The sequence below is a fragment of the Desarmillaria tabescens genome (assembly GCF_030435595.1).
Source record: "Desarmillaria tabescens strain CCBAS 213 chromosome Unknown EV420scaffold_23, whole genome shotgun sequence".
Lineage (NCBI taxonomy): Eukaryota > Fungi > Basidiomycota > Agaricomycetes > Agaricales > Physalacriaceae > Desarmillaria > Desarmillaria tabescens.
In genome coordinates, this window is record NW_026848322.1 from 155,871 (window position 1) to 179,985 (window position 24,115).

Sequence of the window (24,115 nt, forward strand, 5' to 3'; positions counted from 1 at the left end):
GCGTACAATACTGAGCATGCACCTTGCCGACCAACACAGACGCCTGCATTTCGGGACCCACCAAAATACTGACCGGTTGATCCTAGATCTCGTTACCCACATTGATCGCATTCACTATCGTCGCGAAAAAAAGTCGTCATTGGCCAGAAAGAACTTCGGAGGCCCGGAAGACTTATACATCTACAATATTTCACAGCATAAGAACAAATACGCGTCGGAAAAGCAACAAACGCGCCAATGGAGGCGTCGCCACGTACGTCTTCTTCGGTGAGAGCACGAGGATTCGATTCAGGGTCGAGAAGAAGCCTAATGCCGCGTTAGGATCAGCACAGCCTGTATTATGAAAGCCCGCCTAACTGATGGCGCGTCTGCGCCGCCGGGCGGTGGTATGCCCACAAGCAGACATAGGTGCTATGACTATACATTCTATGCCGGTGTCTAAACTCTAAACTCTAAAAATTGACAAACATGACTCACTATTAGCTGGGCCCCGGCCAGGATTACGCGTAAGAGCAACAACGAAGTGAGCCTTCGTCAAAATTATGCGGAGTTAAGCATTAAGAGTTAGGTCGAGAGATCTCAACTTGGGCACTAACGGCCAGTAGTTCTTTAGCAAGGACGGATTAACTTGCCATGATCGGTCACAACATGAACGAACTCACAACATTTGACCATGGTTTTATTTTCTTAGTCCGCTACTGCACCGCGCTGTCATACTAAGTGAGAGCACGGACTGCGGATGCACAACCTTAGCCTCTTTTAAAGCATGATGCTAAATGATTTCGGCACGGAAGGCGCAAGTGCGCCAATGCAAACATTAGCGCTTTCTCACGTACGCAAGGGCGGTGCACAGCCTGGTTGCCAGATTAGGGTCGGGTAAGAAGGGCACGCTGCGAACACCCGACGTGCCGAGTCAGTGCAATCGCTGACGCGTAACTTTGGCTCTGATCCAGCACAGATCTGCGGTGTTACTTCGGAACAAGTCCTGGTCACTGCTTCACTATTTTTCTAGTAAGTGCGAGATCCCCACAATACGCCGATATGGACCTACGGAAGGCTTCCATGTCATCGACACTCTTCTCCCAACTGCGGAAGACGAATTGCTCCAGTCGTACCGGTCGACCGAATTGGCGCTACTGACAATTACGGCGAGGGGGCTCATAAATCTCTACTCCCTCGCTTGTGCCAGAGACGAACGGCGGAAGATATCCTCATCCTATCCTCGCTGTCACGCCCAATACGCCATTCGAGTCCCAAGATACTCTTGTGAAACGTATCCGTTGTTGCAGACTGATTGTAGGAGGTGACTACTCCGCGTGCTAAGGAGGAGACCACAAAAATGCAGTCGTTTTGAGCCAATGGTACATAATAGGTGAAGGTGCTTTTCTCGTCGGCGTCTCGAGCCCTTGTCAGCGCTGAACAGTGACATTGTGAGGAAATATAGCCTACGATGCTGCGACACGTGGGTGTAGGTGGCTAGGCGGCTACCTCGCTTCTAAGTTAGGCGCTGGTATTCAAGAGCGTGAAACTCGAGGAAGGTCGCAGGTGGTGCGACCTCCCCCGGCCCTAGTATGGAACTGAGGATGTAGTCCAGCGGCGATAGCACTTCTGAGATGATGACGAATTATCTCGATCCACCATCGCTTCGGATATCAGGACGTCGGCATATAATACTGATGTTCTTCGCATTGGCTTGCGGGCTGGCACGTTATAACTCTTCATTAATCACTGTGAGTCTTCGGCCGATGACCACTCCGCTTGTGAATATGTCAATACGTTGCCGATTAAGAAAATCACGTTGACCGAGCTCACCATCATTGAAGGGACTACTGGTTTCACAAGGCTGACCAATGACGGTGGGAATGTTTCCACCTTACTCTATCGTCTGACGGGCACGCCCGTATGTGACATTACTGCACTAACAGTCTTCAATAAGCAATAACAGGAAGTAAAGTACACTCACTTTGACTATAGTTCTTCATCTACGTGTCTTTCCACTTCCCCCAATTGCCTAGCGTCACATCCACCCAAGTCTTGTTCAAAGCGGCCTTAGGCTATCCGGATGGAAGGCGAGAAACAAACGCTGAGAGGAGGCGCCGCTGGGAGATATTTGACTTTAAGCAAAGACGAGACCTACATATATGCGCAATTTTGTTGTCCTTAACGCAATTGACAATCATACACTCCCGTAGCAACGCGTTACGCCGCTTTGGAAGGCAGGAGAAACTTTCCCGTGGTTGCCATGTTTCTGAAAAACAATGATTGGCACACGGCGAGACAGACAAAATCATTCTTTGAGGAGATTTGAGTCGTGGTGTGTAATGAGATGTGTATGCCCTCACCATCTTGCCATCCTGCAAGGATGCTGGCTTGCGAAGTCACTCGAAAAATCGGAGACCCAACCATAATCCTGCAGCGTCATGCCTTATGTTTTGCGGCAATGAGGTCTTGTTACAATGGGGCCCGGTTTGATACAGGATTTAAAGACGTCTTTCCTGGCCAGGGAGGTAGGAAGGAACATCAAGGAAGGAAGTAGGTTTTAAAGAGGGAATTTGAATTTCAAACTCGTCTGCGAAGCACGTACACGTGATCGTAGCTTTTGCTTCCGACGGCGGTGATGCTGTTGACTTTTCTTCAAATTCAATTGTACGCAACAGCATTGGAAAAAACAAGAATGTTCTCCAGACTATCATTTGCTGCCTGCTCATAAGTACTGTAGCTGACTTAGACGTCGAAACGCGGCTCACAAATCTAGCCCTCGCCCCGGTTTCCTGTATTCGATAACACGAGCATTCATATCTGCACTACTCAGAATATGGACCTTCTTGCGTATGAGGCCCTATTGACTTCGTCGATCGCGATGTTTGCTACAACGTAAGGCCTTTCCCTTTATGAAACCTGCGATATACTAATTTCACGCTACATTCTTAGGAACAGGCGACATTGCAATCATTCAAAGTAGTATTTCTGGAACAACACTTCGCTGTAGTGCACTGATAAACGGATGCTCTTAGCGAACAAGTACCGCACGATCATTTTCCATCCTGGGCTTGGACCAAAACATTCGCCACGCTCTGTTTACCGTCGACGGTTTGACCCATTTCCATACCGGTTCTCAGATTGCCGTACGACTTGACCAGCCAGATAAGTGTGAATGGATTTGGGCTGCGTCGGCCTTTGATCGATACTACGTTCAAGATCGTCACGGGATGAAACAGTCCTCTTGTTTGGCTTTCTGCTAGCATCAGACACGCCATTTTCATTTCATTGCTCCGTCGGGGACGGCCACAACGCGACCCAGGCCCTTGGTTCGAAATCCGTGTAATCTTTGGCATTGGCAGCCGGCGAAGTTCAGCTCGCAGGGTAAGTACTTTCTTTATGCCTTTGAGTCCCTGAACTAATGATCACAGCTGCTTTGGGCGCAGAGCGGCTCCGAACCTTTGGGCAGGCGAGATGCTATATTTGTCCCATTTACTTCGTTGGACCCGTCAGGCTTGTCCATCTTTGGGTCGCGGGGATTGTAACTGTTCAGTGATGCATGAGAAGCTTTCTGCAGTGGAAGTACTGCGCAAGGCGGTGCCACCTCAATGTATAAACGGCGCCATGGCGTTGGATGTGAGTATGTTGGCCTATCTAACCTTAGCGCGTAGCTCCGTAAGGCATTAAAATGATTGAAACTATCCATCACTGCCAAGCCGACCCTTTTGTATTGCGGTTGACTGGGTATGATATGATTCAATTGCTAATCCTTTCGGACTTTTCATTCTACCAGCAGTTAACCCTGTCACTGGCGCTTCCGTTCTTTTCTTAGCAACCAGTGGCAGTCCGGCCGGCTCTTGGGTCTTCAGTTTCACCAACCGTTCATGAATCGAGACGCTGAGCAAGTGTGATGCCATTAAGATTTATTCCATCACGGACCGGGTCGAGAATTTCTCGTTCCTGAGCACCTCTTACGCCACTTCTGCATCTTCAGATGACCAGATGGATGGAGATGGCATGTTCAGGCTCGCAGATACCGGGAAGCTGCGGGAGGACTTGAACTACTGCCTCTGTTGTATATGCTGTAATAAACTATCCTTGTAGCATTGTGAGTGTTCTCATTTCGCATTATGAGTAATTCATACTAAAGTCTGGAGAAACATTTTCAGGGTTTCATCCACAATGAAATATTGCAGACACCAGACTCGACGGAGCATATGGTCACTGACGTCGCGTGCTCATAATACGGTGTTACAGCCGCTCGGAACATGGCGGAAAATGTTTGAAGTTCTAGATATAGAAATTCGAAGATGCTCCACAACTTTCTACATCCCCACATTCTATTTTGATCGCCCTGACTGGCAGGATAACGAAACCACTATAAAGCCAGGGATGCCGAGCATCATCAGCGTCCAAGCCATTCTCGCTTTCCCCTGCCTCGGTGGACTATCCAAGACTGGTTGAGAACGATGTCTGACCCAGAAAAAGGTTCTGAAGATCGGCACGATCACATCAATCTCATTAACAATGTCAATGCGCGGTAAATCGCCATTTTCACATTTCCCCGCATCTTTATCGCTTACAACCTCCCCGCGGGGTCTTTTAGGATTCAAAATCCCCTCTACGGTATTCCTCAGGATAAGCTGCTCGCACAGGTTGAAGAGTTCACTAAAGAGAAAGGCTTCGATGAGTACACGGAGACATTTAAAAAGGGCGCGCTGCTCGCTCAGCACCCTGGCCAATTCGAGACGCTGCCATTGTTGGATGAGACGGATCGGGAGGCGATCAGAAGGGAAAAAACACGTATGTCGCGTCTCCGATCTTGGTCTGGTATATGTTTACTGACAATTTTGACAGACAAATGGTCTCAACCAAAGGACTTGTACATGACCGTTATCATCTGCTCTCTCGCTGCTGCTGTGCAAGGATGGGACCAGACCGGTTCGAATGGTGCCAACCTGTCGTTCCCGACCGAGTTTGGTATCCCCACAGACGATGGTGCCCCGAATAGAGAGCACAATGAGTGGATTGTCGGGACCATCAACGCCGGGTACGTAATTTCGGTTATCCTTCAATAGATTTGGTTTACACGGTTACTTCGTAGTCCCTACATAGCATGCGCACTCCTCGGATGTTGGCTCACCGATCCACTAAACAACTACCTTGGTCGTCGGGGAACGATTTTCTTTTGCGGGATCTTCTGTACGGTTGCTGTCATTGGTTCTGGCTTCTGCCAGACATGGCCTCAGCTCTTTGTGGGTACCTTGCCTTCGCATACCAAGACCCATCTGACTTGATAATGATCAGATATGCAGGCTGCTTCTTGGTCTCGGGATGGGTCCCAAGGCTAGCACGACCCCCGTCTTCGCCGCAGAGAATACACCAGCCTCAATTCGGGGAGGGTTGGTTATGAGCTGGCAGATGTGGACCGCATTTGGCATATTTCTTGGTTTCTGTGCGAATCTGATCCTCTACCGCGTTGGTAATATTGCATGGCGATTGCAGCTCGGTAGCGCGTTCTTACCTGCGGTGCCACTGGTTATTGGGATCTATTTCTGCCCAGGTGCGTTTGAGTCTCCCAGGTACGGAGAAAAAATCTAATGCGTAAGGATATAGAATCTCCGAGGTGGTATATGAAGAAGGGAAGATATGCTGAGGCGTTCAAGTCGTTCAAGCGGTTAAGAAACACTGAACTGCAAGCCGCAAGAGACTTGTACTATGTCCACCGACAACTTATGGAGGAGTACGAGGTCATCAAAGGAAGCACGTATCTGTCCCGTGTCATCGAGTTGTTTACTATTCCTCGGTGAGCTCAATTGGTAGGATGAATTGTATGCCATCTCACGGTCTTCGTCCAGTGTTCGGCGTGCGACGCTCGCTAGCTGGGTAGTCATGATCGCTCAGCAAATGTGTGGTATCAATATCATTGCGTTCTATTCCTCGACGGTCTTCGTTCGAGCAGGATACTCTACTGGTCAGGCGATGTGGGCTAGCTTCGGCTTCGGGTTGGTCAATTGGTTGTTCGCGTTCCCTGCTGTTTGGGTAAGTAACCTTGCAATTCAATTCAATACATACCATGCTGATGATATCAGACCATCGATACCTTCGGTCGTCGAAACCTCCTCTTGTTCACATTCCCAAACATGGCCTGGACTCTACTGGCTGCAGGGCTTTGCTTCTTGATCCCGGATGGAAGCTCAGCAAAGGTACCGTTGATCGCGCTGTTTATCTTCATCTTTGCTGGTAAGCCGACATCAAAGGACTACTATTTATTCACTATTCTTATCACTGTTCTTCTGGCAGCGTTTTATTCGCCTGGAGAAGGTCCTGTACCATACACATACTCCGCCGAGGTATTTCCCCTTACGCATCGTGAGATGGGTATGTCATGGGCTGTTGCTACCTGTCTGGGCTGGGCGGCCGTCCTATCTATCACGTTCCCGCGTATGCTTACGGCACTAACAGAAGTAGGAGGTAAGTGTTGCTCGTTTCCTTGAGGCAAACCGTGAAATGACATGATGGCTACCTGTAGCATTCGGGTTCTATGCAGGCCTTAATGTGCTCGCATTGATAATGATCTTCTTCCTGTTGCCGGAGACCAAACAAAGGACGCTTGAGGAACTCGATTATGTGTTCGCTGTGCCGATGCGGAAGCACGCCGCCTATCAGGGAGGCACTTTCCTACCGTACTGGATCAAGAAGTGGGTGCTTGGACAGCGAGACGCTGTTCTGGAGCCACTGTACCACTTGGAGGAGGTGGAAAGTATAACAGTGTTTGAGAAAGGTGTAGGCCATTAAGATCCGTTTGCGGATTATGATTCGGGTCATAACTCTTGATTTCCCTTGTACCATTTACTGCATGTATCAATGACATGAAAAGCTTTTACGACTCATCTGTCACGAACAGATATGCGCTGCACAAATTAATGGGGCCCATCCAAGATCAATGTTGTCGCTCTCTAGAGCATGACGCGCATTTGAGTGTGAAGGTTGCGTCTTCGGCCACTGTCAGAGAACGGTGTCCTTTTGCATTATTGCTACGGGATCGCTTCTAGTCGTTGATATCAATTGCATAACACTGGCGACATGGCTACGGGCTGACAGTCTATTCGCAGATAAGATAGCCATCAAATCATGCATCATCAGGTATATAATGAATCTGGCAGGTACAGCATGAGCTCGAGGAAAAGGCGCTAAAGAGCAGACTTACTAGCTCCGACAACTTGGTCCATTCATTCAGACTTCTGACATATTCATCATCTTTCTCTCTTCCCAATGCATCTGGATGCCACAGAATGAAAGAGGAAAACTGGGCGGCGGGGGTGAGAAAGGGTGCCAGGGATTTTGTAGCCGCGTCATTTTCCTCTATGTCTTCATCTTCGCCACGCCTATTTCGCGCTGAATGGCGTGTGGCTCTGCTTGGAGAGTGATCACCTATTGCCTTCCCTTGTCCCTTCTCTTTCTTGGCCCCGTCTATTCCCTTCAACACCAATCCCGTATAGCCATCCGGAACATCAATCTTTGTACCATGAAGCGTACGGCCTCGAAAACTTGAGACAAAATACGAGGCTGCACGTCTCGCAAGAGATGGGGGAGCTGTTGCCGTCCGAGAGGATTCTGCCTTTGGCTCCTCCGACACAGGTTCTGGCTCATCCAAATTCTCCGTGACGCGCTCTTCGACGTGGAAAAATGTTGAAATGGACGCGGGTCCATTATATTCGATATGGAACGGCATAAGGTTAGGTGAGGATGAAGGCAAGGACGTTGAGGATGACATGGTGGCCAACAGGAAAGAGCTAGCGCTTCCACTGTCACAACATGTGACCGTAACACCGCGTTGTGCGCGTTGTTGTTGCTTGTGTATTAACAACTTTTCTGTTAATGCTATCATTCGCCCTACCTGCCGCGTTTGCCCCAACTTTGCCCTCAATGGCTCTCAGAACCAATTCAAAACCTGTCCAGGTATCTCTTGAATTTCTGAATCCTAGATAGAATTTTCGAATATAGGGTACAGGGATTCGTTTGCTTTCTAGCTTTTGTAACTACTAATCGGAAGCGGAGGATGGCTAGATTTTCTGTTCCAGAGCCCATTTCTCCGACATCTTAATCCAGCAGTTGGACATTTCTCGTTTTCCTTGCTTGATAACAAGCAAAGTGATGACGTTTGGATTACAACCAATATATTCGACAAACTTACGGAGCATTGTGAGCCTACGGAATAATTAGGGCCTGCAGACAGGCTCCGACAGTATCATGAGTATTTCTCCGGTTTTCAAATCTTCCCTTGAGATTCATTTTGAAAATACAGTGACTCGGACACAAGGGCGTTCTTAAATGCCATGACATGGCCATCGGCTGCTTGATGCTTGTATTCTGGAATGGGCCTAATGCCCTTGCTACTCTATCAGGGTATTTCTCGCCTCTAATGCTGTCCGTATTGTTCCGCTCTTGTGCTCTTCCGTTCCTTCATCCGCGGGAAGCGGTCCGGTACCAGTCCAACCATTCCGGCAGTGGTGTCATGTGAAAGTATGAGTTGGAGAAGAACGCAAGATAGCGTCTAATATTCCCCGTCGGATCTGGAATTCTTTCTTCGGATGCATCTTCGACGAGGGTCGGCCAAGGCCGGTAGCCTTTTATTAAGCCCAACATCGAAGAAAGAAGAAGTTTGATCCCCCAGATCTTCTCATCGCGTGGTCGCAGCTATGTCTCAGCTAGCTGGGAGAAAGTTATACTATGGGATCAACGCCGTGGCTGGTTTGGCCATTTTCTTGTACGTATTCACCATTACTTCGACGAAAGGCTCTTAGGGACTGTTATTGCAGCTTCGGTTATGACCAGGGAATGATGGGCGGAGTAAACACCTCCCCACATTATGTCGACACCATGAATCTTGGATATTCCACTTACGAAGGCGAGTCGGAAGGATATGTCGTCACCATCACGAACCCCACACGCCAGGGAGGCATTGTCAGTAGTACGTATTCACCGGCTCTTCAACCCGAGGTTCCTATCTGACCTCACCTTTTTCAGTATACTATCTCGGAACTCTCATTGGATGTATCATTGCCGGAGTAACAGGCGATCAACTGGGTCGTCTGAAGACAATGTTTATTGGTTGCCTCTGGGTGATGGTTGGAGCCGCTTTGCAGTGCTCTGCACAAAACTTGGCATGGTACGGTCATTCCTCGATGTTTACAACCCGTGAACCTGATACGTACTCTTAGGATGCTTTGCGCGAGGGTGATCAATGGTATCGGAACAGGGTATCTCAACGCAGTTGTTCCTGTTTGGAGTGCCGAGGTTGCTACCCACACATCCAGAGGTTTGCATGACTTGATATCTTCCTCGCATAGTTTCATAAAGAACATCACAGGCGCATTCATCGCAGTAGAATTCACCCTAAATATCTTCGGGGTTGTCGTTGCTTATTGGCTTGTATGTCTCTACAGCTCCTGCGCTGCATGTCTTTGTTGATCCAGTTCGTAGGAATTCGGTCTGGGATTTGTTGGAGACGGTCGTTCTGAAGTCAGATGGAGGTTCCCTGTCGCTTTTCAGATCCTTCCCGTTATCATTTTCATGGTGCGCCTCCATCGAAGTCCCAAGGTCTTATTATTCATTCATCTAGTTTGCTCTCTTTTATATGCCCGAGTCCCCCCGTTGGCTTGTAAAAGCAGGTCGGCTTGAAGAGGCCCAAACTGTTCTCCGACGTCTTCGCTACGTAGAATCAGATGCACATGACAAGGAAGATCATTCGATCATTCGGTCGCAGACAAGGAGCTTGAAACCATAGTGGAAGTCGTAGAGCTGGAGAAGAAGCATTCGAAGATGAACAGTTATTGGAACATGTTCTGGGGAATTGGTGAGCCTCTTCTTTTGATGACGCTCAGAGAAGGCATCCAATCTCCATTTGACAGGTTCTGGGGATCTGCACATCGCTCGGCGGGTTCAGCTGAGTATCTGGTTACAGATATTGCAAGAGTACGTCATAGCCATACGTTGGTCCTCCTAATCCTCATTTGATACTCGCGTAGATGGGTGGGTATTGCAGCAATTACCGTTTACGCCCCTACTATATTCTCTCAAGCGGGCTACGGTGCTCGTAAGTCGCAGTGGCTCTCCGGATTGAACGATGTGGGGTTTATACTTCAGCCATCAACAGCCGTGCTGAGTTTTCACTGCTAGGTGACATATTGCTTTTCAACTTTCTTCGCTATCTACACTATCGATCGATGGGGCCGCCGTATTGGACTGTGGTGGGGAGCCGTAGGACAGGGCATATCAATAGGACGCACCTTATCCGCATCTGCAGATGTCTTGACTGACTCCAGCACCCTTAGATCCTCGCTGGCGCGTTCTCCGGACTCCTGAAAGATCACTCTGGCAAAGCCGCACAATACGGCGGTGCAGCTGCCTTTTTCGTGTTCCTCTACACCGCAATCTTTGGGGCTACGTGGTTAACTATCCCTTGGGTGTACCCAACGGAGGTATACCTTCTCCAGCTTCCATCGGCGCCGCACTGCTGACTGCAGCCTTTCGTATAGACTTTTCCACTAGAAGTGCGTGCCAAAGGGAACGCATGGGGTGTCGTTGGATGGAGTATTGGTAATGGCTGGCTCATGATGCTGAACCCAGTCATGTTCAATAACATCGGCGAGAAGTAAGACGGCCTTACTCTTCCCCCTACCTCACTCTAACCGGCTTCTTCCTCAGAACCCTTTACATCTTTGGAGCCATTAACTTCCTATGCATCCCCATCGTGTGGGCGTTCTATCCGGAGACAGGTCTGTACCAAGTCGTCTGATGCAGATACGAATGAGCGCCTCTGACACCTTCTGATTGCAGCTAACCGCACGCTAGAAGAGATGGATCTTCTCTTTGCAAGCAAGAGCCCATTTGTGTGGGATGAAGGGAAGCACTTCAGGAAGCTCAAAGAGTGGCAAACGCATGCCTGATATGCCCGAAGGGTCGCGTACTCAGAATATTCATTCTGAATCTCAAGAGAAGGTTTAAGTTTCCATATCTCGAACCTCCGCGATGTTGTATAAACAGGAAATGAAATGCCTTTGTCACTCCGGACCTAGGAAGTAAAGAGTAGAATACATGACAACGCCATAATTAAAAGGAAAAAAGAAAATCCCAGAGAGAAAAAACCCGACCGTCGGGTGTCTACTGCTTGTATGCCTCCTGAACAAGGACAGTTAATGAGTAAAGAGCAACCTAGTCCAGATAGAAAACGACTGACCTTGATCTCAGACGCAAACTGCTTTGCGATGGCACTCCTGTTAATCTTCTGAGCTGCAGTGACCAAACCACTCTCTGGTGTCCATTCGTCTGCCGTCAGAACAACAGCTTGCAACAACTCCATCGTCTTGAAGCCCGATTTCTTTCCAATAGCATTACACTCCTTCAAAACCAATGATGCCACCTTCTTATTGTGACACAAGATGCCCAGACCCTCTTTGCCGTTGACATCTATAGGAAAGATGAATATAGCGTTAGACGAAAAGGAACTGACGAGACAAACCGGGAACGTTCGCAAGATAATGTCGTAGGTGAGCCTCATGGGGTATAATGATTGCGATGGGCTGTGAGGCACTTGCGTTGGCATATACACACATATTGCCAATCAGGTTGCATGACTTGTATGTCGCCTCAAGTCTCTCAAGTGCAATGTACTATGCAAGTCTGTCAGCCGAACCCGAAGTGTGATATTCAAAAAATCGCACCTCGCCACCAGAAAGCTTGATAAGGTTTTTAATACTGATAGTAACCGCAACGTCAGCATTAACCGAGTAAACAACAAATGAAATGTCGCACCGATCAATTATTGACAAGGTCCCGTCGCTGTTCCATTGTCCAACATCGCCCGTACGCATCCAGCCATCCTTGGTGAAGATGGTGTCGTCCTCATTTAAGTCGGGCCGCTTGAAATAGCCCTTCGTCACTGATGGACCCCGAATGCACACTTCACCCTGGGGCGGGTTGTTTGATGACAAGTACCCGGCTTCTGGGACGTCAAGCAGTTTTGTTTCGACTGACGGCATCGGCAGACCCACGGCTTCATAGCGTATACACTCCGGAGGAAGAACCGCGCACATACCGCACGACTCCGTCATACCGTAACCTAAGAAGAGTAAATGATAACATTAAACAGAGAGATCAAAGCCGCACCTTGAAGCATGCACATTAACGCGACGTTCAAAAACTCTTGGGTTTCCTTGCTGATAGCGGCGCCACCAGAAAGGGCCACACGTAACCGGCCGCCTGTTGCCGCTCTCACACCACTAAGCACCACAGTGTCAGCAAGATAACCGAGAACGGGGACGTTGTTCTTCCTCAAGGTCATGGCAGCATTGAACACGAAACGCGTAACAATACCTCCGGAGTTGACTTTGGACAGGATACCTTTCCGAATAGTTTCCCATACCGCCGGTACACCAACCATGATACTCGGACGGAATGCTGCGATGTCACCTTTGCAGTTTCGTACCGATGCATCTGTCAGGGTTTTGACGCGACCGTAGCCTGACGTCACACCGGCGAAGAGCATAGAGAGTTCTACGATGTACTCCAGGACGTGGGCCAGAGGGAGATATGCAAGATAGAAGTCTTGCTGTGTGAGGTGGTGTCCCAAAAGGACGTAAACGGCTCCAACGGAGGCGACGAGATTTCTGTGTGTAAGAACGACGCCCTTTGGTGGGCCGGTGCTTCCGCTGGTGTACATAATGCAAGCGGTGGTGTCAGGCGTAGGTCGCAGGTCTTTGATGGTATCGAGGGACTTTGTTTTGCCGTTTGCTTTGACTTCGTCAATATGATAAACTCTGATATCGTCCCGGACAGCGTGGAGTTCATCAACAAGTTTGGTACTGGTTTTGCCGTCATAGATGATATATTTGACCGTGGGAGTCTGCCGGAGGACATTGTACAGTGTGGGCAGCAGCTCTGCGTTGGTGAAGAGCCCGACACATTCCGGTTCATTTAGTGAATGCTCAAGGCCAGACTCGCCCAGCGTGTCGTACGCCGTAGCAATGGTTGTACCAATAAGCCCACATGCATTGGCCATGAGCTGCCAGTTGAGACTACACAGGGGTTATTGTTAAAAGAAAAAACTGCTAATGGCGTACGACATACCTCGTTCCCGAATAAACATTGAAGATATCACCCTGTTTCATCCCCAAGTCGACCAGCCCTCTCCCAAGTTCCGAAACTATCTCTTTGAATTCGAGGTAGGAGATATACTTGTAGTCGCTGAGCTGGAAGTATTTCCACTTCTTTTTCTCGTGAATCTCTTTCCCGTCGACGATTTTCTTCACATCCTTCTCTTCCTCAATCACGTTGATGATGTCTCGCCATCCAAAAGCATTCCTCGAGCCGTACGTCCGAGCAGAGTAGTCTAGGAGATCCGGAACAGCGTCGAGACCTTCGAAGGGCTGCGTCACCAGTTTTGCTGACGCGATGGCCAGCCGTCGTGCCCCTCCTTCGCCCGGAGCCTGAGGTGGGGTGACTTCGACGGAGCCTTCGCCAAAGTAGCCGGGCTTCAATGTCTGCATAGGCGGTGCCATGGTGGTGGTAAGAGGAAAAGAGTTATTTGCCTCGATGGCGTGGTCAACAAAAGTAGGGCGTACTTCGGCAGGGACGTCAGCTACCCCATCACTTTATCGGGAGACTCCAATTACAGTTGATCGCATTACGTCATACACATGACATTTGATCTGGTTCTATTTCCAATACGAGTCATTCAAAAAATACGATTTAATCTGATTCAATTGACCGCAACAGACAAACGGAACAACATTGGACAAACGCGGATGTGTTACATATGAAACGACGTCTAGGTACTCAAATCTCTGAACAACACACCACAGGATGTTGCCCTCATGCTGATGTTCAAGAAGCTTAGTAGTGCCGAGTGGAATCGACGCAACAGTACGACGGGCTAGACACCCACGTACGGCAATAATCAACCGGGATTACCGAGCAAGATTTACATCGATGCAAAATTAATGCACGTACCTTGGTCCTGTGCCGCATTATTATGCTCAGGAGATGACCAATTGTAACATGCCAGCAGCACCAGAATTCGGCGGTGTTCACGTATCAAAACCAACGGGATTGAGACGACGTCCATGTTCTGAGTTGCCAGTGCGACTCGGGGTCTTCGAAGGTGCTAGTTCGGCCAGTCTGCGAAAACTATCAACCGCGTTGAAGAGCCCCAATCAGAAGGCTTCTTCAGACTTCTTGGGGAACAGTTTCTTCCCACCCATGAGCCTAGCTTGCTCTGTAGAATGCCCGAGATTTCAAGTAAGTCCTTACAGTCAAAGTCAACCATTCAACAGCAACATCCGAGTCGGATCCATGAGTAATACAAGTATTGACATTATCCGATATCTATGTCCAAAATGCCGACGCCAAGGTCGAAGCACACACTACGCAGGGACTAGAAGATGAAAGAAAGCTCTGGGAGAATTAGGGTCTCCGAGACTCACAGGCATACTGACTCCTGCAGGACTGGCCGATCGGACGATTCACGGAGGAAGTCAGGGAAGTCGGAATGAACTAGAGACAACGTTCCATTTTCTGGACGGAAAGGGGGCAGAAAAGAGCTGAGCTCAGGCTAGAGCGCGGCAGACTCTGATCCTCCAAGAAATGCAGATAAATAGGGGAATAATTTTAATAAATACTTACCGGTTACGTGAAACAGATCGTGTTTTCTTGCATTCTTGTCTGAACCATCAGGAAACTGTTCGTACTTTGTGGTCGCCTGCAGCAAAAGTTAAAGAGTTTAGTGTCGGCAGGCGGCAAAGGGGGAATCCAATCACGCCGGCATTGAATGAGTATAGTAAAAGACTCGACCTTCAATTGATCTCTAATCACTAATCAGACAAAACGAATGCAAAATTCATGCATAACGAACATACCAAGAAGTCGACTACGTAAAAATCTATCCTGCGAATGAAGATGACCTCAGTCTGCTGGAAAGTTGACGGAAGACCGGTTCAGCTCAAGATTGTACTTGACAGCAACGGGGGACAAGGCGTCGCATCAGAGAACAGAAAAGGAGAAGGCACAGTAAGTCATGGTGGTCGTATGTAGCATCGCACGATGATAGACTTTATTTTGTGGACAATAGCATATTCGCATCGAAAACCGGGGCAATTCATCCTGTCAAAAGCCTTCGAGTCAGACCACAGAGCGAGAAAAAGTGTCTCTATGTTACCAGAGTCGAATGCAGACAGCAAGGCTGGTAGGAGATTCGTACTGGTACATGACACTCACGTCCTCGGATATCCAAAATTAAGGCGGAGCTGAAATGACAACAGTCATCGCTGTCGTACACATCAGCCCTACTTGCTAGCAGTTGCTCATCTTGCGGGGCAGACGGGATACCGTTGTGGCTCCGAGTCATTCAAGTATGCGTTACCTGGATTAATGTCAATAATATCCCTGAAAATATAGTGACCATAAATACCTACGGATCTGCCGTTGCTCTGAGATGGAGAGGACATAGCACGAATGATCTGTAATTAATTAATTAATTCTCAAAAATAAGGAATACACGCACACGTGCTTCCGGGAAAAATCGGGAACCAAAATTGAAAGGACATGCCGATGTCGTGCTGATGGCGCGTTCACTGAGACACGCCAGGAGATTACTATCAGGACAAGAAATTAGTACAGCAGCGGAAACTAAAAACAGCTGAAGCATGTACCTTGAATTCGATCGCAGGTACTAAGGGAGGGGACCCCTGTCAAGCTGATCATCGACCATTCAAGTGGAAGCTGTGCCAATCGTCATGACCCTGTACGGTCCCGAAATGCCCCATCTGTAAGCTGAGATGCCATGAATGTTGCAACCTTGGTCCTTGGAACGAAAGGGGGGATAGAAACTGTGAAGCTGAGTGAATTCTGAACCTGCAGGTGGGCCTCAGCACCTTTTTCTTCGTCAAGTTGATCACAATGGAAGACATGGACGCCTCCAGCGATATTCGCTCCTGGCAAGGAAACCGATTCTCCAATTCGCCATCATGATATCACAAGTTACTTGGTAAATTCCTTCTTGTTTCCAATACAATGACTGCATGTAATAGAAGTATAACTAAAGCTAAGAAAGTCGTCATTTGAGTGACCTATACGGGAGTGAAGTTCTGATGAGGGAATGGCTTGCGATGAATGAACGCCACTTCACAACCCGAGGTCAACGCGGCATGATATAATACAGAATGAATGATAGTAGCTATTCGGAGGAGGCGAGGTATTTTCGATAATTATGAAGGCGAACGAGTCAATAATGCAGTCTTGGCGTAGCATGAAGGCATGACGACTCAGATGGAAGTTCAGGAAAGGGAACCCAAGATGGAAACCTCCAACACGTTGCGATCAGGGTCGCACCTACTCATGCACCATCAGCATCAGCCGCAATACTAGCCCATCGAGTTGATATTTCGAGAGACGGCTCTCCTGAAGGATCAATGAAGGAGTAATACCACACGGTCAATCACGGGGAACTCGCGGATATGAAGAATAATGACACAAATTTATGCTCAATCTTTCATCCTCGCGATCTCTCTGTATGACGCTGAATACATTCATATCAACAGGAGAGGAGCCCGAAGTACGTTTTTCCGCAGTACTACTAGTCCTATCGTCATGTTTTATTTTAGCTTCGCCTTATTGGTGCTTCCAGTTCACGGTTTCTGGTCCGGTTAACCGCAAAGTTAAATCTGGGGCTGTGTGCTAACTTTGCTTTCAGTGACTGAATACCCCATAGTTCTTTTTTCATCGTGGCGTTGCCTTATCGGCGTTGATTCTATCTTTCAGTGCCTCTCCGGCTACACATACCTACCACTCGCGTTCCTGTTTCCGCAACTAGTGCCAACACGGTGTATTAATGGACAGCTTCGTGTCTCGACATCTGCCGAATCAACATACTGATGTTCTTGCTGTCTTTGTGTCGTCACTGGCTTCTTTCCATGATAATCACAGACCTCCGCACTTGCTAAGGTGGAATATACTACTTCCGACGATCCGAAGGTTCAGGAATTACACTAGCTGACTATGCGTGCCATTATCATTGGTGGACATGATAATGTGTAGTTCATACACATAGCACACAGCGGCATTTGCTACCCGTATCATAGTCGGAGCCTGGAAGGGCCGTAATGAACCACCCATGACAAAGGTTAATGTCATTCAATCCTGCCGTATTACCCATGCTAAACCTAAAGTGAAAGACTCCACTGTTCCAATTTCCGTTTATTTTGGATGGGGTTTTAGCACGGCCTCCTGAATCCTGGTTGCTCCCATCTGGCCCATCCGGGCCGAACGTCGCACGTGATGGCGTTACATGGTCACATGTTGGACGCGTTGGAAAAGCAAACATTTCTTTGAATTCTTTCCTTTTCGACCACTTCCACTTTCTCGAGGATCGTTAGATCAGCTCGGCCACTACACATAGAGAATGCATTTCTTCTTTAACCTTGCCTTCTTCCCTCTCAAACATCACCCGGAACAGTACTCTTCTCTCTGTCTTGGTGTTTTCCTTCCTTCAAGCGACGGGACCCCGCGAAAGTTACATCTTTCAACGGGCGCCTCGTGTAGACCAGACATCTTCTCTCCAAGATCCGAGTCACAATCCCGGGACATGCCTCGATGGCCTCACCGCAAGTCAGGGCTCGGCAAATCTAGCGACGCGCCCAGATTCTGCAGGTTATCGTCAAATCTCCCCTTTCGGTGACGCCATACCCGGCAAATAGACAGGAAATGTTTGTCTTCGTGTACGCGTATAACGATGATTTCATCGACGCAGCGCGGGATTTTCCCGTATCGGATCGCGCATCCATCGATATCAAAAATCAAGCTTATTTAAACTGGGCGCGAACTCTGTTATCGCTTTCTTTCCTACTGTCACCGACCTGTAGTGGCGTCCTTGAAGCGTACACGTTTCTCTCGTACCTGCGATACGGGACCGGCTTCAAGGCACGATAGGCCTGCTGCCGGAGCTTTGCGCAAGATTGCTTCGTTCTCAACCTCGGCGGTTCTTGGACATGCAACGAGAACATCAGATGCCCTTCCCGGGACTCGTTGATTTTGATAACAGGTGGCTGCTTCGATCTTGTGCTGGCAGCCAATCTACATGCACATGTATTGGATGGTATATTCGTCTCCGGTCATTCACGAGGATCAGTAGTCGAGGTCGGTCTTTGGGGCCTATTAACGCTGCTACTGGCTGTCTTATTTCTGGACTATCTGTTTTCTGCAGCTGGCTTTTAGGGTGGACATTGAATGCCAAGACATATCATGGTCACTGCATTCGCAGTGCGTATACCTTCTGGAAGTAGGGAGGGAGCTTCACGCAGCTTCACGGTCCACACTCGATCCTAAGTCTTCCGGTCAGCCAAAGGGCACTCGCACAGGTAAATGCTGAAATGCGAGTGTTCATTGCACGTGCTGTTATCGATGGAGACTATCGATGGGAACTTTACCTATTTAGGACCCAGCTTCCATCTGTTTTTCGCCAGTGTTCGTTCGAACAGGGAATGTTACTGATTTCTATTCATCACAGAATCATTCAACTTCCGATGATGGTGGTATGGCCAGGTGAGGAATTCTGGTGATTGGGTCGTTTCTCGGATCTATTGACAGAAAGGTACCTCGCCTTCTATAGGATGGAGATGTACAAACGTGCAAAGTGATAACCTGAGTTTGCTAAACTCTGGGTCCAATTGCATTGCGTCTTTTGTTGGGTGCACTTTAATATACGGCTGTCCTCCACGTAAAGCGCTAGCAACTGAGGCTGGACTGTCTGATGCGCCTGCATGATTGAACCGAAAGAGGCTAATCAAGGCGGAGACGGGCGGATACGCCCCGAAGCTCCGTCGCTGAGTGTAATCACCGAGACTCGAGAGGAGTTGCGAATGCCTCGAGGCGGGTAGAATGCCTTACGCCTGTGACAGGGCCGGATGTATTGACCATTCGAATTTGCTCATTGAGGCACATGAGCTTGCAACTAGGGTTGTGGGCATCAATGAAGTGCGATCTTCGTCCTGTAGCGACAACTTAACTCTGGGGAAGATTTCATTTGGTACTAGGCGATCTGTATGCGGGGGGGAATTCGTTGTGGAGACGAAATAGTTTCAATCTCTGACATGAGGAGGTTGGAAGAGTTCTTTTCTGCTTTTACGCTTTCTGAGATGAACACACAGCCCCGACATCCGTCAATAGGGATTTGACGGAGTATCCGTACCGCGGCTCCCGAGCTAGACCAGAAAAATGTCTTTTATTTCGGAACTAATGACATTAACCTAGGGGAATGCGTGGAGCAGGAGGACTAGTAGATCAAGACAACAGACGCCCATAGACAGCGGTTAGACATCGGTAAATCCGGATGGGTGACCATTGTGACCATTAGATTTCGCCAGATTCAGCGTTTACCACCTTCGCTGAGCTTCGGAACCCAATGAACAGGGCACCAACACGTGTAGAGACTGAGGCATAAGGCGATGGAGTGCCGCACTCGGCTTTTTGTGACAATGCTGATGGTGGGATTCATGGAACTCGGATAATGAATAGCACAGTAAAAAAATATCAGTCGGAGACTAAAGCTGGAGGGAGAAAACGCCGGAGTTTCAAGGTTGGACCTGTGGAATAACGTTTTGGCAACGTGCATACGAAAAAAAATGTATTTATTTTTGAAACTAATTTACGAGAACGTTTTCGAAAAACGGATGTCACACGGAAGCTTAGCTGAGCTTAAGCCATAACAAGCCTATAACACCATCAGCCGAACCTATCTCTCCCTGCGCTCTTTCCCTCCTACGACCACCATTCCGTCCAATGCCCTCTATCCTCAACCTCAAGTTCAAGGTCTGTGCTCGTCGTCGTCGTCGCTGTCGTCGACAACGTGCTCATTTACCGTTTTTCTCTTTTTCTTTCTGTCGCTGGCTGTCGTCTACAGGGTAACAAGAGTTTCGTTGCATTCAGCAATCTCAACGACAGCGAGTCCCTCACCAAGACCTGGAAGGTATGTTTATCTCTTCGCCTGCGCGAAAGCAAGCTCAGCATCGCGTAGGTCTGCACCAAGGTAGCCAGCTACCTTGAGCAGGGACAGCGCCTCGAGAATCTGAGTTGGCGGCTATGGCATCTCCAGAATCTTATGGTCGACACCGACAATGCCAAGTCCAAGCGGGAGTTCAAGAAGCTTTCGAAGTGTATGGGCGACAAGCTGGACAAGGAGAAGGGAAGGTATGTTGCGCTTATTACCCATGCTCTGTCATTGTTGCCTTACCGACCATCTACAGGAGCATTGAGGAGCTCGAGGCCCCGGACTTCAAGTCAAGCCATTCGATAGAAATAATCCGCCAGCGGGCGGTAGAGAAGGAGCGCAGCCGAGAAGCGAGTCAGAACGCGAAGCCGGGCACCATTAAGCGCATGCAGTTCACTTTCAGCGTCGACCAGCCTTCGCCTGCCGTCAATACTCCCGTACAGAAACCCGACCTCAAACCGTCTCCCGAGTTCCACAAACGACCCAGAGCCGGGGCTCGCTACGAAAGCGATGACCACGACAAAGACTTTTCCTTTACACAGCGCGGGCGCAAGGAAGCCGACCAACAATATTTACGATTCCCACCTATTTTCTCTAATGACTTCGGTCCTACGGCTCTCTTATATCCTGCTCCCACTCTCACGACACGCATGAACTACGGCGAAGCACACCATCCCTCGGGTGCCAGCAGTGATGGTTTCAGTATCATGCGACCCACCATCGAGCTTCCACTTGATGAACTCCTCACTAACGTGGACGCCAGTGAAAGCCCTCCTGTGGCGTCACCCTCGCCACCTGTCTCATCTTACGAATTACCTTCTCAAGATATGTACAACTCGGCAGCGTCCGCACAGCAGGACACAGATATTCCCATGACGAACGGTTCTTCCTCCAGCTCTTCTTCGTCTAGTAACACTGGCCTCTCCGATGACAGCAGTAGCGACAGCGATGACGAGGACAGCGATGATTTCATGGCACCTTTGGGCAAGGTACCTCCCATTGCTGATACTCCCGCGACTGTGGCGCCTTTCAAGGTCAATTCTCTCCTTGAAAGCATCGCTAGATCCAATACGCCTACCGGGCGGCCGTCCCTTACCGTTCGAACTTCCGGAACCCCCAACACACGATCTTCTGGGCCAGGCGCCACTGCGACGAGTCTAAACAACTCCGTCTTGCGCAGTGTCACAACTACGGCTAATAATTCAGCGCCCGGTGGCGTGAAGGCCGAGTGCTCAAACTGTGGTGCTACCCATACACCGCTCTGGAGACGCGGACTCAACGACGAACTCAACTGCAATGCTTGTGGTCTTTACTGCAAATTGGTTAGTCCTCCTCATCCCCAACCCGGTGCATTCGGATGTTAATTATTCCTTTTACAAATAGCACAAGCGCCCTCGGCCGAAAACGATGCGTAACACTCATGGGGAGGGCCGAACGCAGTCTACTCCTCGCCAAGAATCCGTAGATGTCATGGGTGAGCAGATGCAAAAATAATATCGTATGATCGAGCATTGCTAATTACTTTTGCTAGCACAATGCTACAACTGTCACACCACTACCACCCCTTTGTGGCGCAAAGACGATGAGGGTAAAACTGTTTGTAATGCGTAAGTTCCCTGCAACTGCTTCCATATTCTACGATCCCGATCCTGATTCATGTCGCCAGATGCGGTCTCTACTACAAATTACATGGGTCAGCACGTCCGATATCCATGAAGTCAGATGTAATCCGCAAACGTTCACGTCATGATGCGCGTCGGGCTGCGAATGGCAGCAGCGACACTCCGTCAGCCAGTCCTGGAGTGAGTCGTCGTGCTTCTCCCGTGCGAGAGTCTTCTCCGACTCTCGCGCCGGACTCGACGACTCAGATGACCTACGAATACAACGAAGAAGTCGAGTATCGCTCCACGCAGTCCGAGTTGATGGGCGCGTTGGGCCAGGACATGAACCAAGGACCAATGTACCAGAGCATGTTCAATTTCCAGTTCCCGGGCCCCTATCATCCCGACCAGATTAACCAGCTTGCCTTGCAAGCGGACGCCCTTCCCTTCGCCACCGTCGATTTCGAATCCGACCAGAGTCTATCGCAGAGGAAAAATAAGCGTCGTAGAATGAGCACCGACTCGGCTTCTGAGCCACCTTCTTCCGCTGTTTCCTATTCCTCCTTTACGGATGGGTATTCCACAGCTTCTTCGGCTACTTCACACTCTCAGCGATCGTCGATGGATTTCCCTTTCAGTAACTACGCGTCGACTTCTTACGGCGGAGGTTTTCGCGGTGTAGAGGACCCGTTCTGGCATCCACCTTTGCAGGCTCAGAACGACAATTCTCCGCAGTTCTGCCATCCTCCCATGCTTCCACCGGACCAAGACTCTCCCATGGATTATCTTCACCCGCCTGCGGGGAATATGCCAATGCAAGAAGAAGAATCATTCTTTTCAACATACCTACATCCTCCGATGATGTTGCCCGATGATTCTCCGTCGAATCCGATGCAAGGCAACGGCATGCAGGCTATGTCCCCTCCTGCACTGATGTACCCAGGCAACACTAATGACTACCGTTCGCATGGGTATGATACTCACATGCGGACGTATTAGTCGGTGGAAGGAGTTTTGTTCGAAAGTCTTGTCCCCACCAAGCATGCCATTCTTTCTCGGATTCGTTGGCCGGTCCGGGCCGGGTGGAGTGGTGGATCTTCATGTCATCATCGTGTTGTCGTTGTCACAGCTGCAAGTTTAAACTGTCATTCTCTCCTGCATGGTTTTCTTAGCATCGTATCTTCTCTCGCAATCATCATCAGCATCCAAACAGCATACACCCACTACATCTAGCATCATTTCTCGCTTTGTGATCTTTTGTTGTCGCTCCATCTTATTCCCTCCCGTCTTCCGTTCCTATCTCCTTCCTTCCAGCATTCTCTAGATGCTTGTCCATACACCGCAAATTATTCTCGCACCGCTTTCGAAGTATCATGAATACAATAACGTCTGACATCTTCCTTGCTGTCATTGCTCTTCTCTGCCGCTATATATATTTTTCTCAGGCATATACGACGTTACGAGCAACCAATCCTTGACATTCTCTTCTTGTCTTCTTTTCATTATTCATTTTTCATTGTAGTAGTCATCGCGCGAAGGGTCTGCGCGCTTCAGATCCACCAAAAATGTATCAATGTGATAATTTATTATCAATGATTGGTTCTTTAGTTAACTTATCGTATAGGAACAATTGAAATGTTTTTGAACTCCGTCTTCAGTGATATCTTTTGATATTGAATGCTCATGTTGCGTGAAGTACAATGAACTTCGCCGTCGAAGTCCCATTCAACACAGCCAAGGGGATTCACAAACGTGGTTGCCTACTGATGTCATGAAAAACCATGGAATGATCCGTTTTGTATTCGATCCGATCCTTCAAACCCACGACTACAAAGCGAATGCCTCGAAGAGAACCAGTGCATCATGATATGAACAGAGGGAGTGGGGAAGTCTAGGCCTCTCAGAAAAGGAATACCGTTTCACGCACTGTGTTGCCTCGAGAACATTTTAAGCGTCAGACGCTGATAAATGTGTGGCGGCAGCGGTCCGCCTCCATTGCCGAGCCCAGCTTAATTATAAAGTAGGTCAGCAGGACCCGCAGAAAGGTACCTGTAAGACAGACCCCTTGGAGATCCCATGAAGCTGTCGAATCTTAGCGGACCTTTCCGAAGGAGTGAGAGGTGGGGGTATGCGGTCATGAGTTCCTCATGTGGATCCTGGGTTAGGTGGAGTACCTGGGTACTTCGACCTCAATTGGACAGGACCCTGATGCGGGCAGAAGTATTGATGAGGGTATGAAAGTGCAAGATCGTAAGAATAGTAAGATCCTCGGATCCAAAAGTTTCGGACGTAGGGCGAAATGAAGCAGTGCACGCTGTGAATTGCGTAAGGGAAGGGATATATGAGTGGAGCGTCATTCAGTAAGAAAGGACATAAATCAAAGTAGGGTTGTCAAAGAATCAAAGTTGTGAAAGATGTGTTGGACGCAGGGTCGTGGCATCTAGAAAAGGCCCTCGGCTCCAAAGTAAGCTAAAAACGGTGGACATAAGTTGGC

General features: G+C 48.9%; 6 protein-coding genes across 6 annotated transcripts; 4 read left to right on the forward strand and 2 right to left on the reverse strand.

The window, feature by feature from the left end:
- Nucleotides 1-2,456: 2,456 nt before the first annotated feature.
- Nucleotides 2,457-3,867, forward strand: EV420DRAFT_1480917 (uncharacterized protein; the record flags this gene model as incomplete). The annotated part of the gene is made up of 7 exons (XM_060469719.1): nucleotides 2,457-2,532; nucleotides 2,597-2,646; nucleotides 2,813-2,874; nucleotides 3,219-3,363; nucleotides 3,411-3,520; nucleotides 3,557-3,615; nucleotides 3,776-3,867. The coding sequence occupies 7 exons, from the start codon at nucleotides 2,457-2,459 to the stop codon at nucleotides 3,865-3,867; spliced, it is 594 nt and encodes a 197-aa protein (XP_060329356.1).
- A 581-nt stretch (nucleotides 3,868-4,448) lies between these two features.
- On the forward strand, nucleotides 4,449-6,777 carry EV420DRAFT_1480918 (uncharacterized protein; the record flags this gene model as incomplete). Its single annotated transcript, XM_060469720.1, has 10 exons — nucleotides 4,449-4,519; nucleotides 4,586-4,782; nucleotides 4,837-5,029; nucleotides 5,084-5,234; nucleotides 5,287-5,542; nucleotides 5,596-5,785; nucleotides 5,838-6,021; nucleotides 6,072-6,222; nucleotides 6,283-6,453; nucleotides 6,512-6,777. The coding sequence occupies 10 exons, from the start codon at nucleotides 4,449-4,451 to the stop codon at nucleotides 6,775-6,777; spliced, it is 1,830 nt and encodes a 609-aa protein (XP_060329357.1).
- A 123-nt stretch (nucleotides 6,778-6,900) lies between these two features.
- EV420DRAFT_1551124 (ribonuclease H2, subunit C) lies at nucleotides 6,901-7,789 on the reverse strand. Its single transcript, XM_060473467.1, has 2 exons — nucleotides 7,193-7,789; nucleotides 6,901-7,141 (listed from the first exon to the last, which is right to left on the reverse strand). The coding sequence occupies exons 1-2, from the start codon at nucleotides 7,754-7,756 to the stop codon at nucleotides 7,112-7,114; spliced, it is 594 nt and encodes a 197-aa protein (XP_060329358.1). The 5' UTR covers nucleotides 7,757-7,789; the 3' UTR covers nucleotides 6,901-7,111.
- Nucleotides 7,790-8,681: 892 nt separating this feature from the next.
- On the forward strand, nucleotides 8,682-10,931 carry EV420DRAFT_1271968 (general substrate transporter; the record flags this gene model as incomplete). The annotated part of the gene is made up of 15 exons (XM_060467672.1): nucleotides 8,682-8,749; nucleotides 8,802-8,953; nucleotides 9,010-9,151; nucleotides 9,204-9,301; nucleotides 9,353-9,414; nucleotides 9,466-9,558; nucleotides 9,605-9,686; nucleotides 9,722-9,838; nucleotides 9,894-9,957; nucleotides 10,011-10,110; nucleotides 10,162-10,290; nucleotides 10,317-10,463; nucleotides 10,521-10,636; nucleotides 10,690-10,760; nucleotides 10,822-10,931. The coding sequence occupies 15 exons, from the start codon at nucleotides 8,682-8,684 to the stop codon at nucleotides 10,929-10,931; spliced, it is 1,551 nt and encodes a 516-aa protein (XP_060329359.1).
- Nucleotides 10,866-13,621, reverse strand: EV420DRAFT_537089 (long-chain-fatty-acid-CoA-ligase). The gene is made up of 6 exons (XM_060482494.1): nucleotides 13,111-13,621; nucleotides 12,151-13,058; nucleotides 11,706-12,103; nucleotides 11,504-11,654; nucleotides 11,222-11,451; nucleotides 10,866-11,163 (listed from the first exon to the last, which is right to left on the reverse strand). The coding sequence occupies exons 1-6, from the start codon at nucleotides 13,539-13,541 to the stop codon at nucleotides 11,146-11,148; spliced, it is 2,136 nt and encodes a 711-aa protein (XP_060329360.1). The 5' UTR covers nucleotides 13,542-13,621; the 3' UTR covers nucleotides 10,866-11,145.
- Nucleotides 13,622-19,812: 6,191 nt separating this feature from the next.
- Nucleotides 19,813-22,620, forward strand: EV420DRAFT_1644196 (uncharacterized protein; the record flags this gene model as incomplete). Its single annotated transcript, XM_060477612.1, has 7 exons — nucleotides 19,813-19,842; nucleotides 19,934-19,999; nucleotides 20,048-20,220; nucleotides 20,277-21,342; nucleotides 21,404-21,494; nucleotides 21,552-21,627; nucleotides 21,687-22,620. The coding sequence occupies 7 exons, from the start codon at nucleotides 19,813-19,815 to the stop codon at nucleotides 22,618-22,620; spliced, it is 2,436 nt and encodes an 811-aa protein (XP_060329361.1).
- Nucleotides 22,621-24,115: the final 1,495 nt, after the last annotated feature.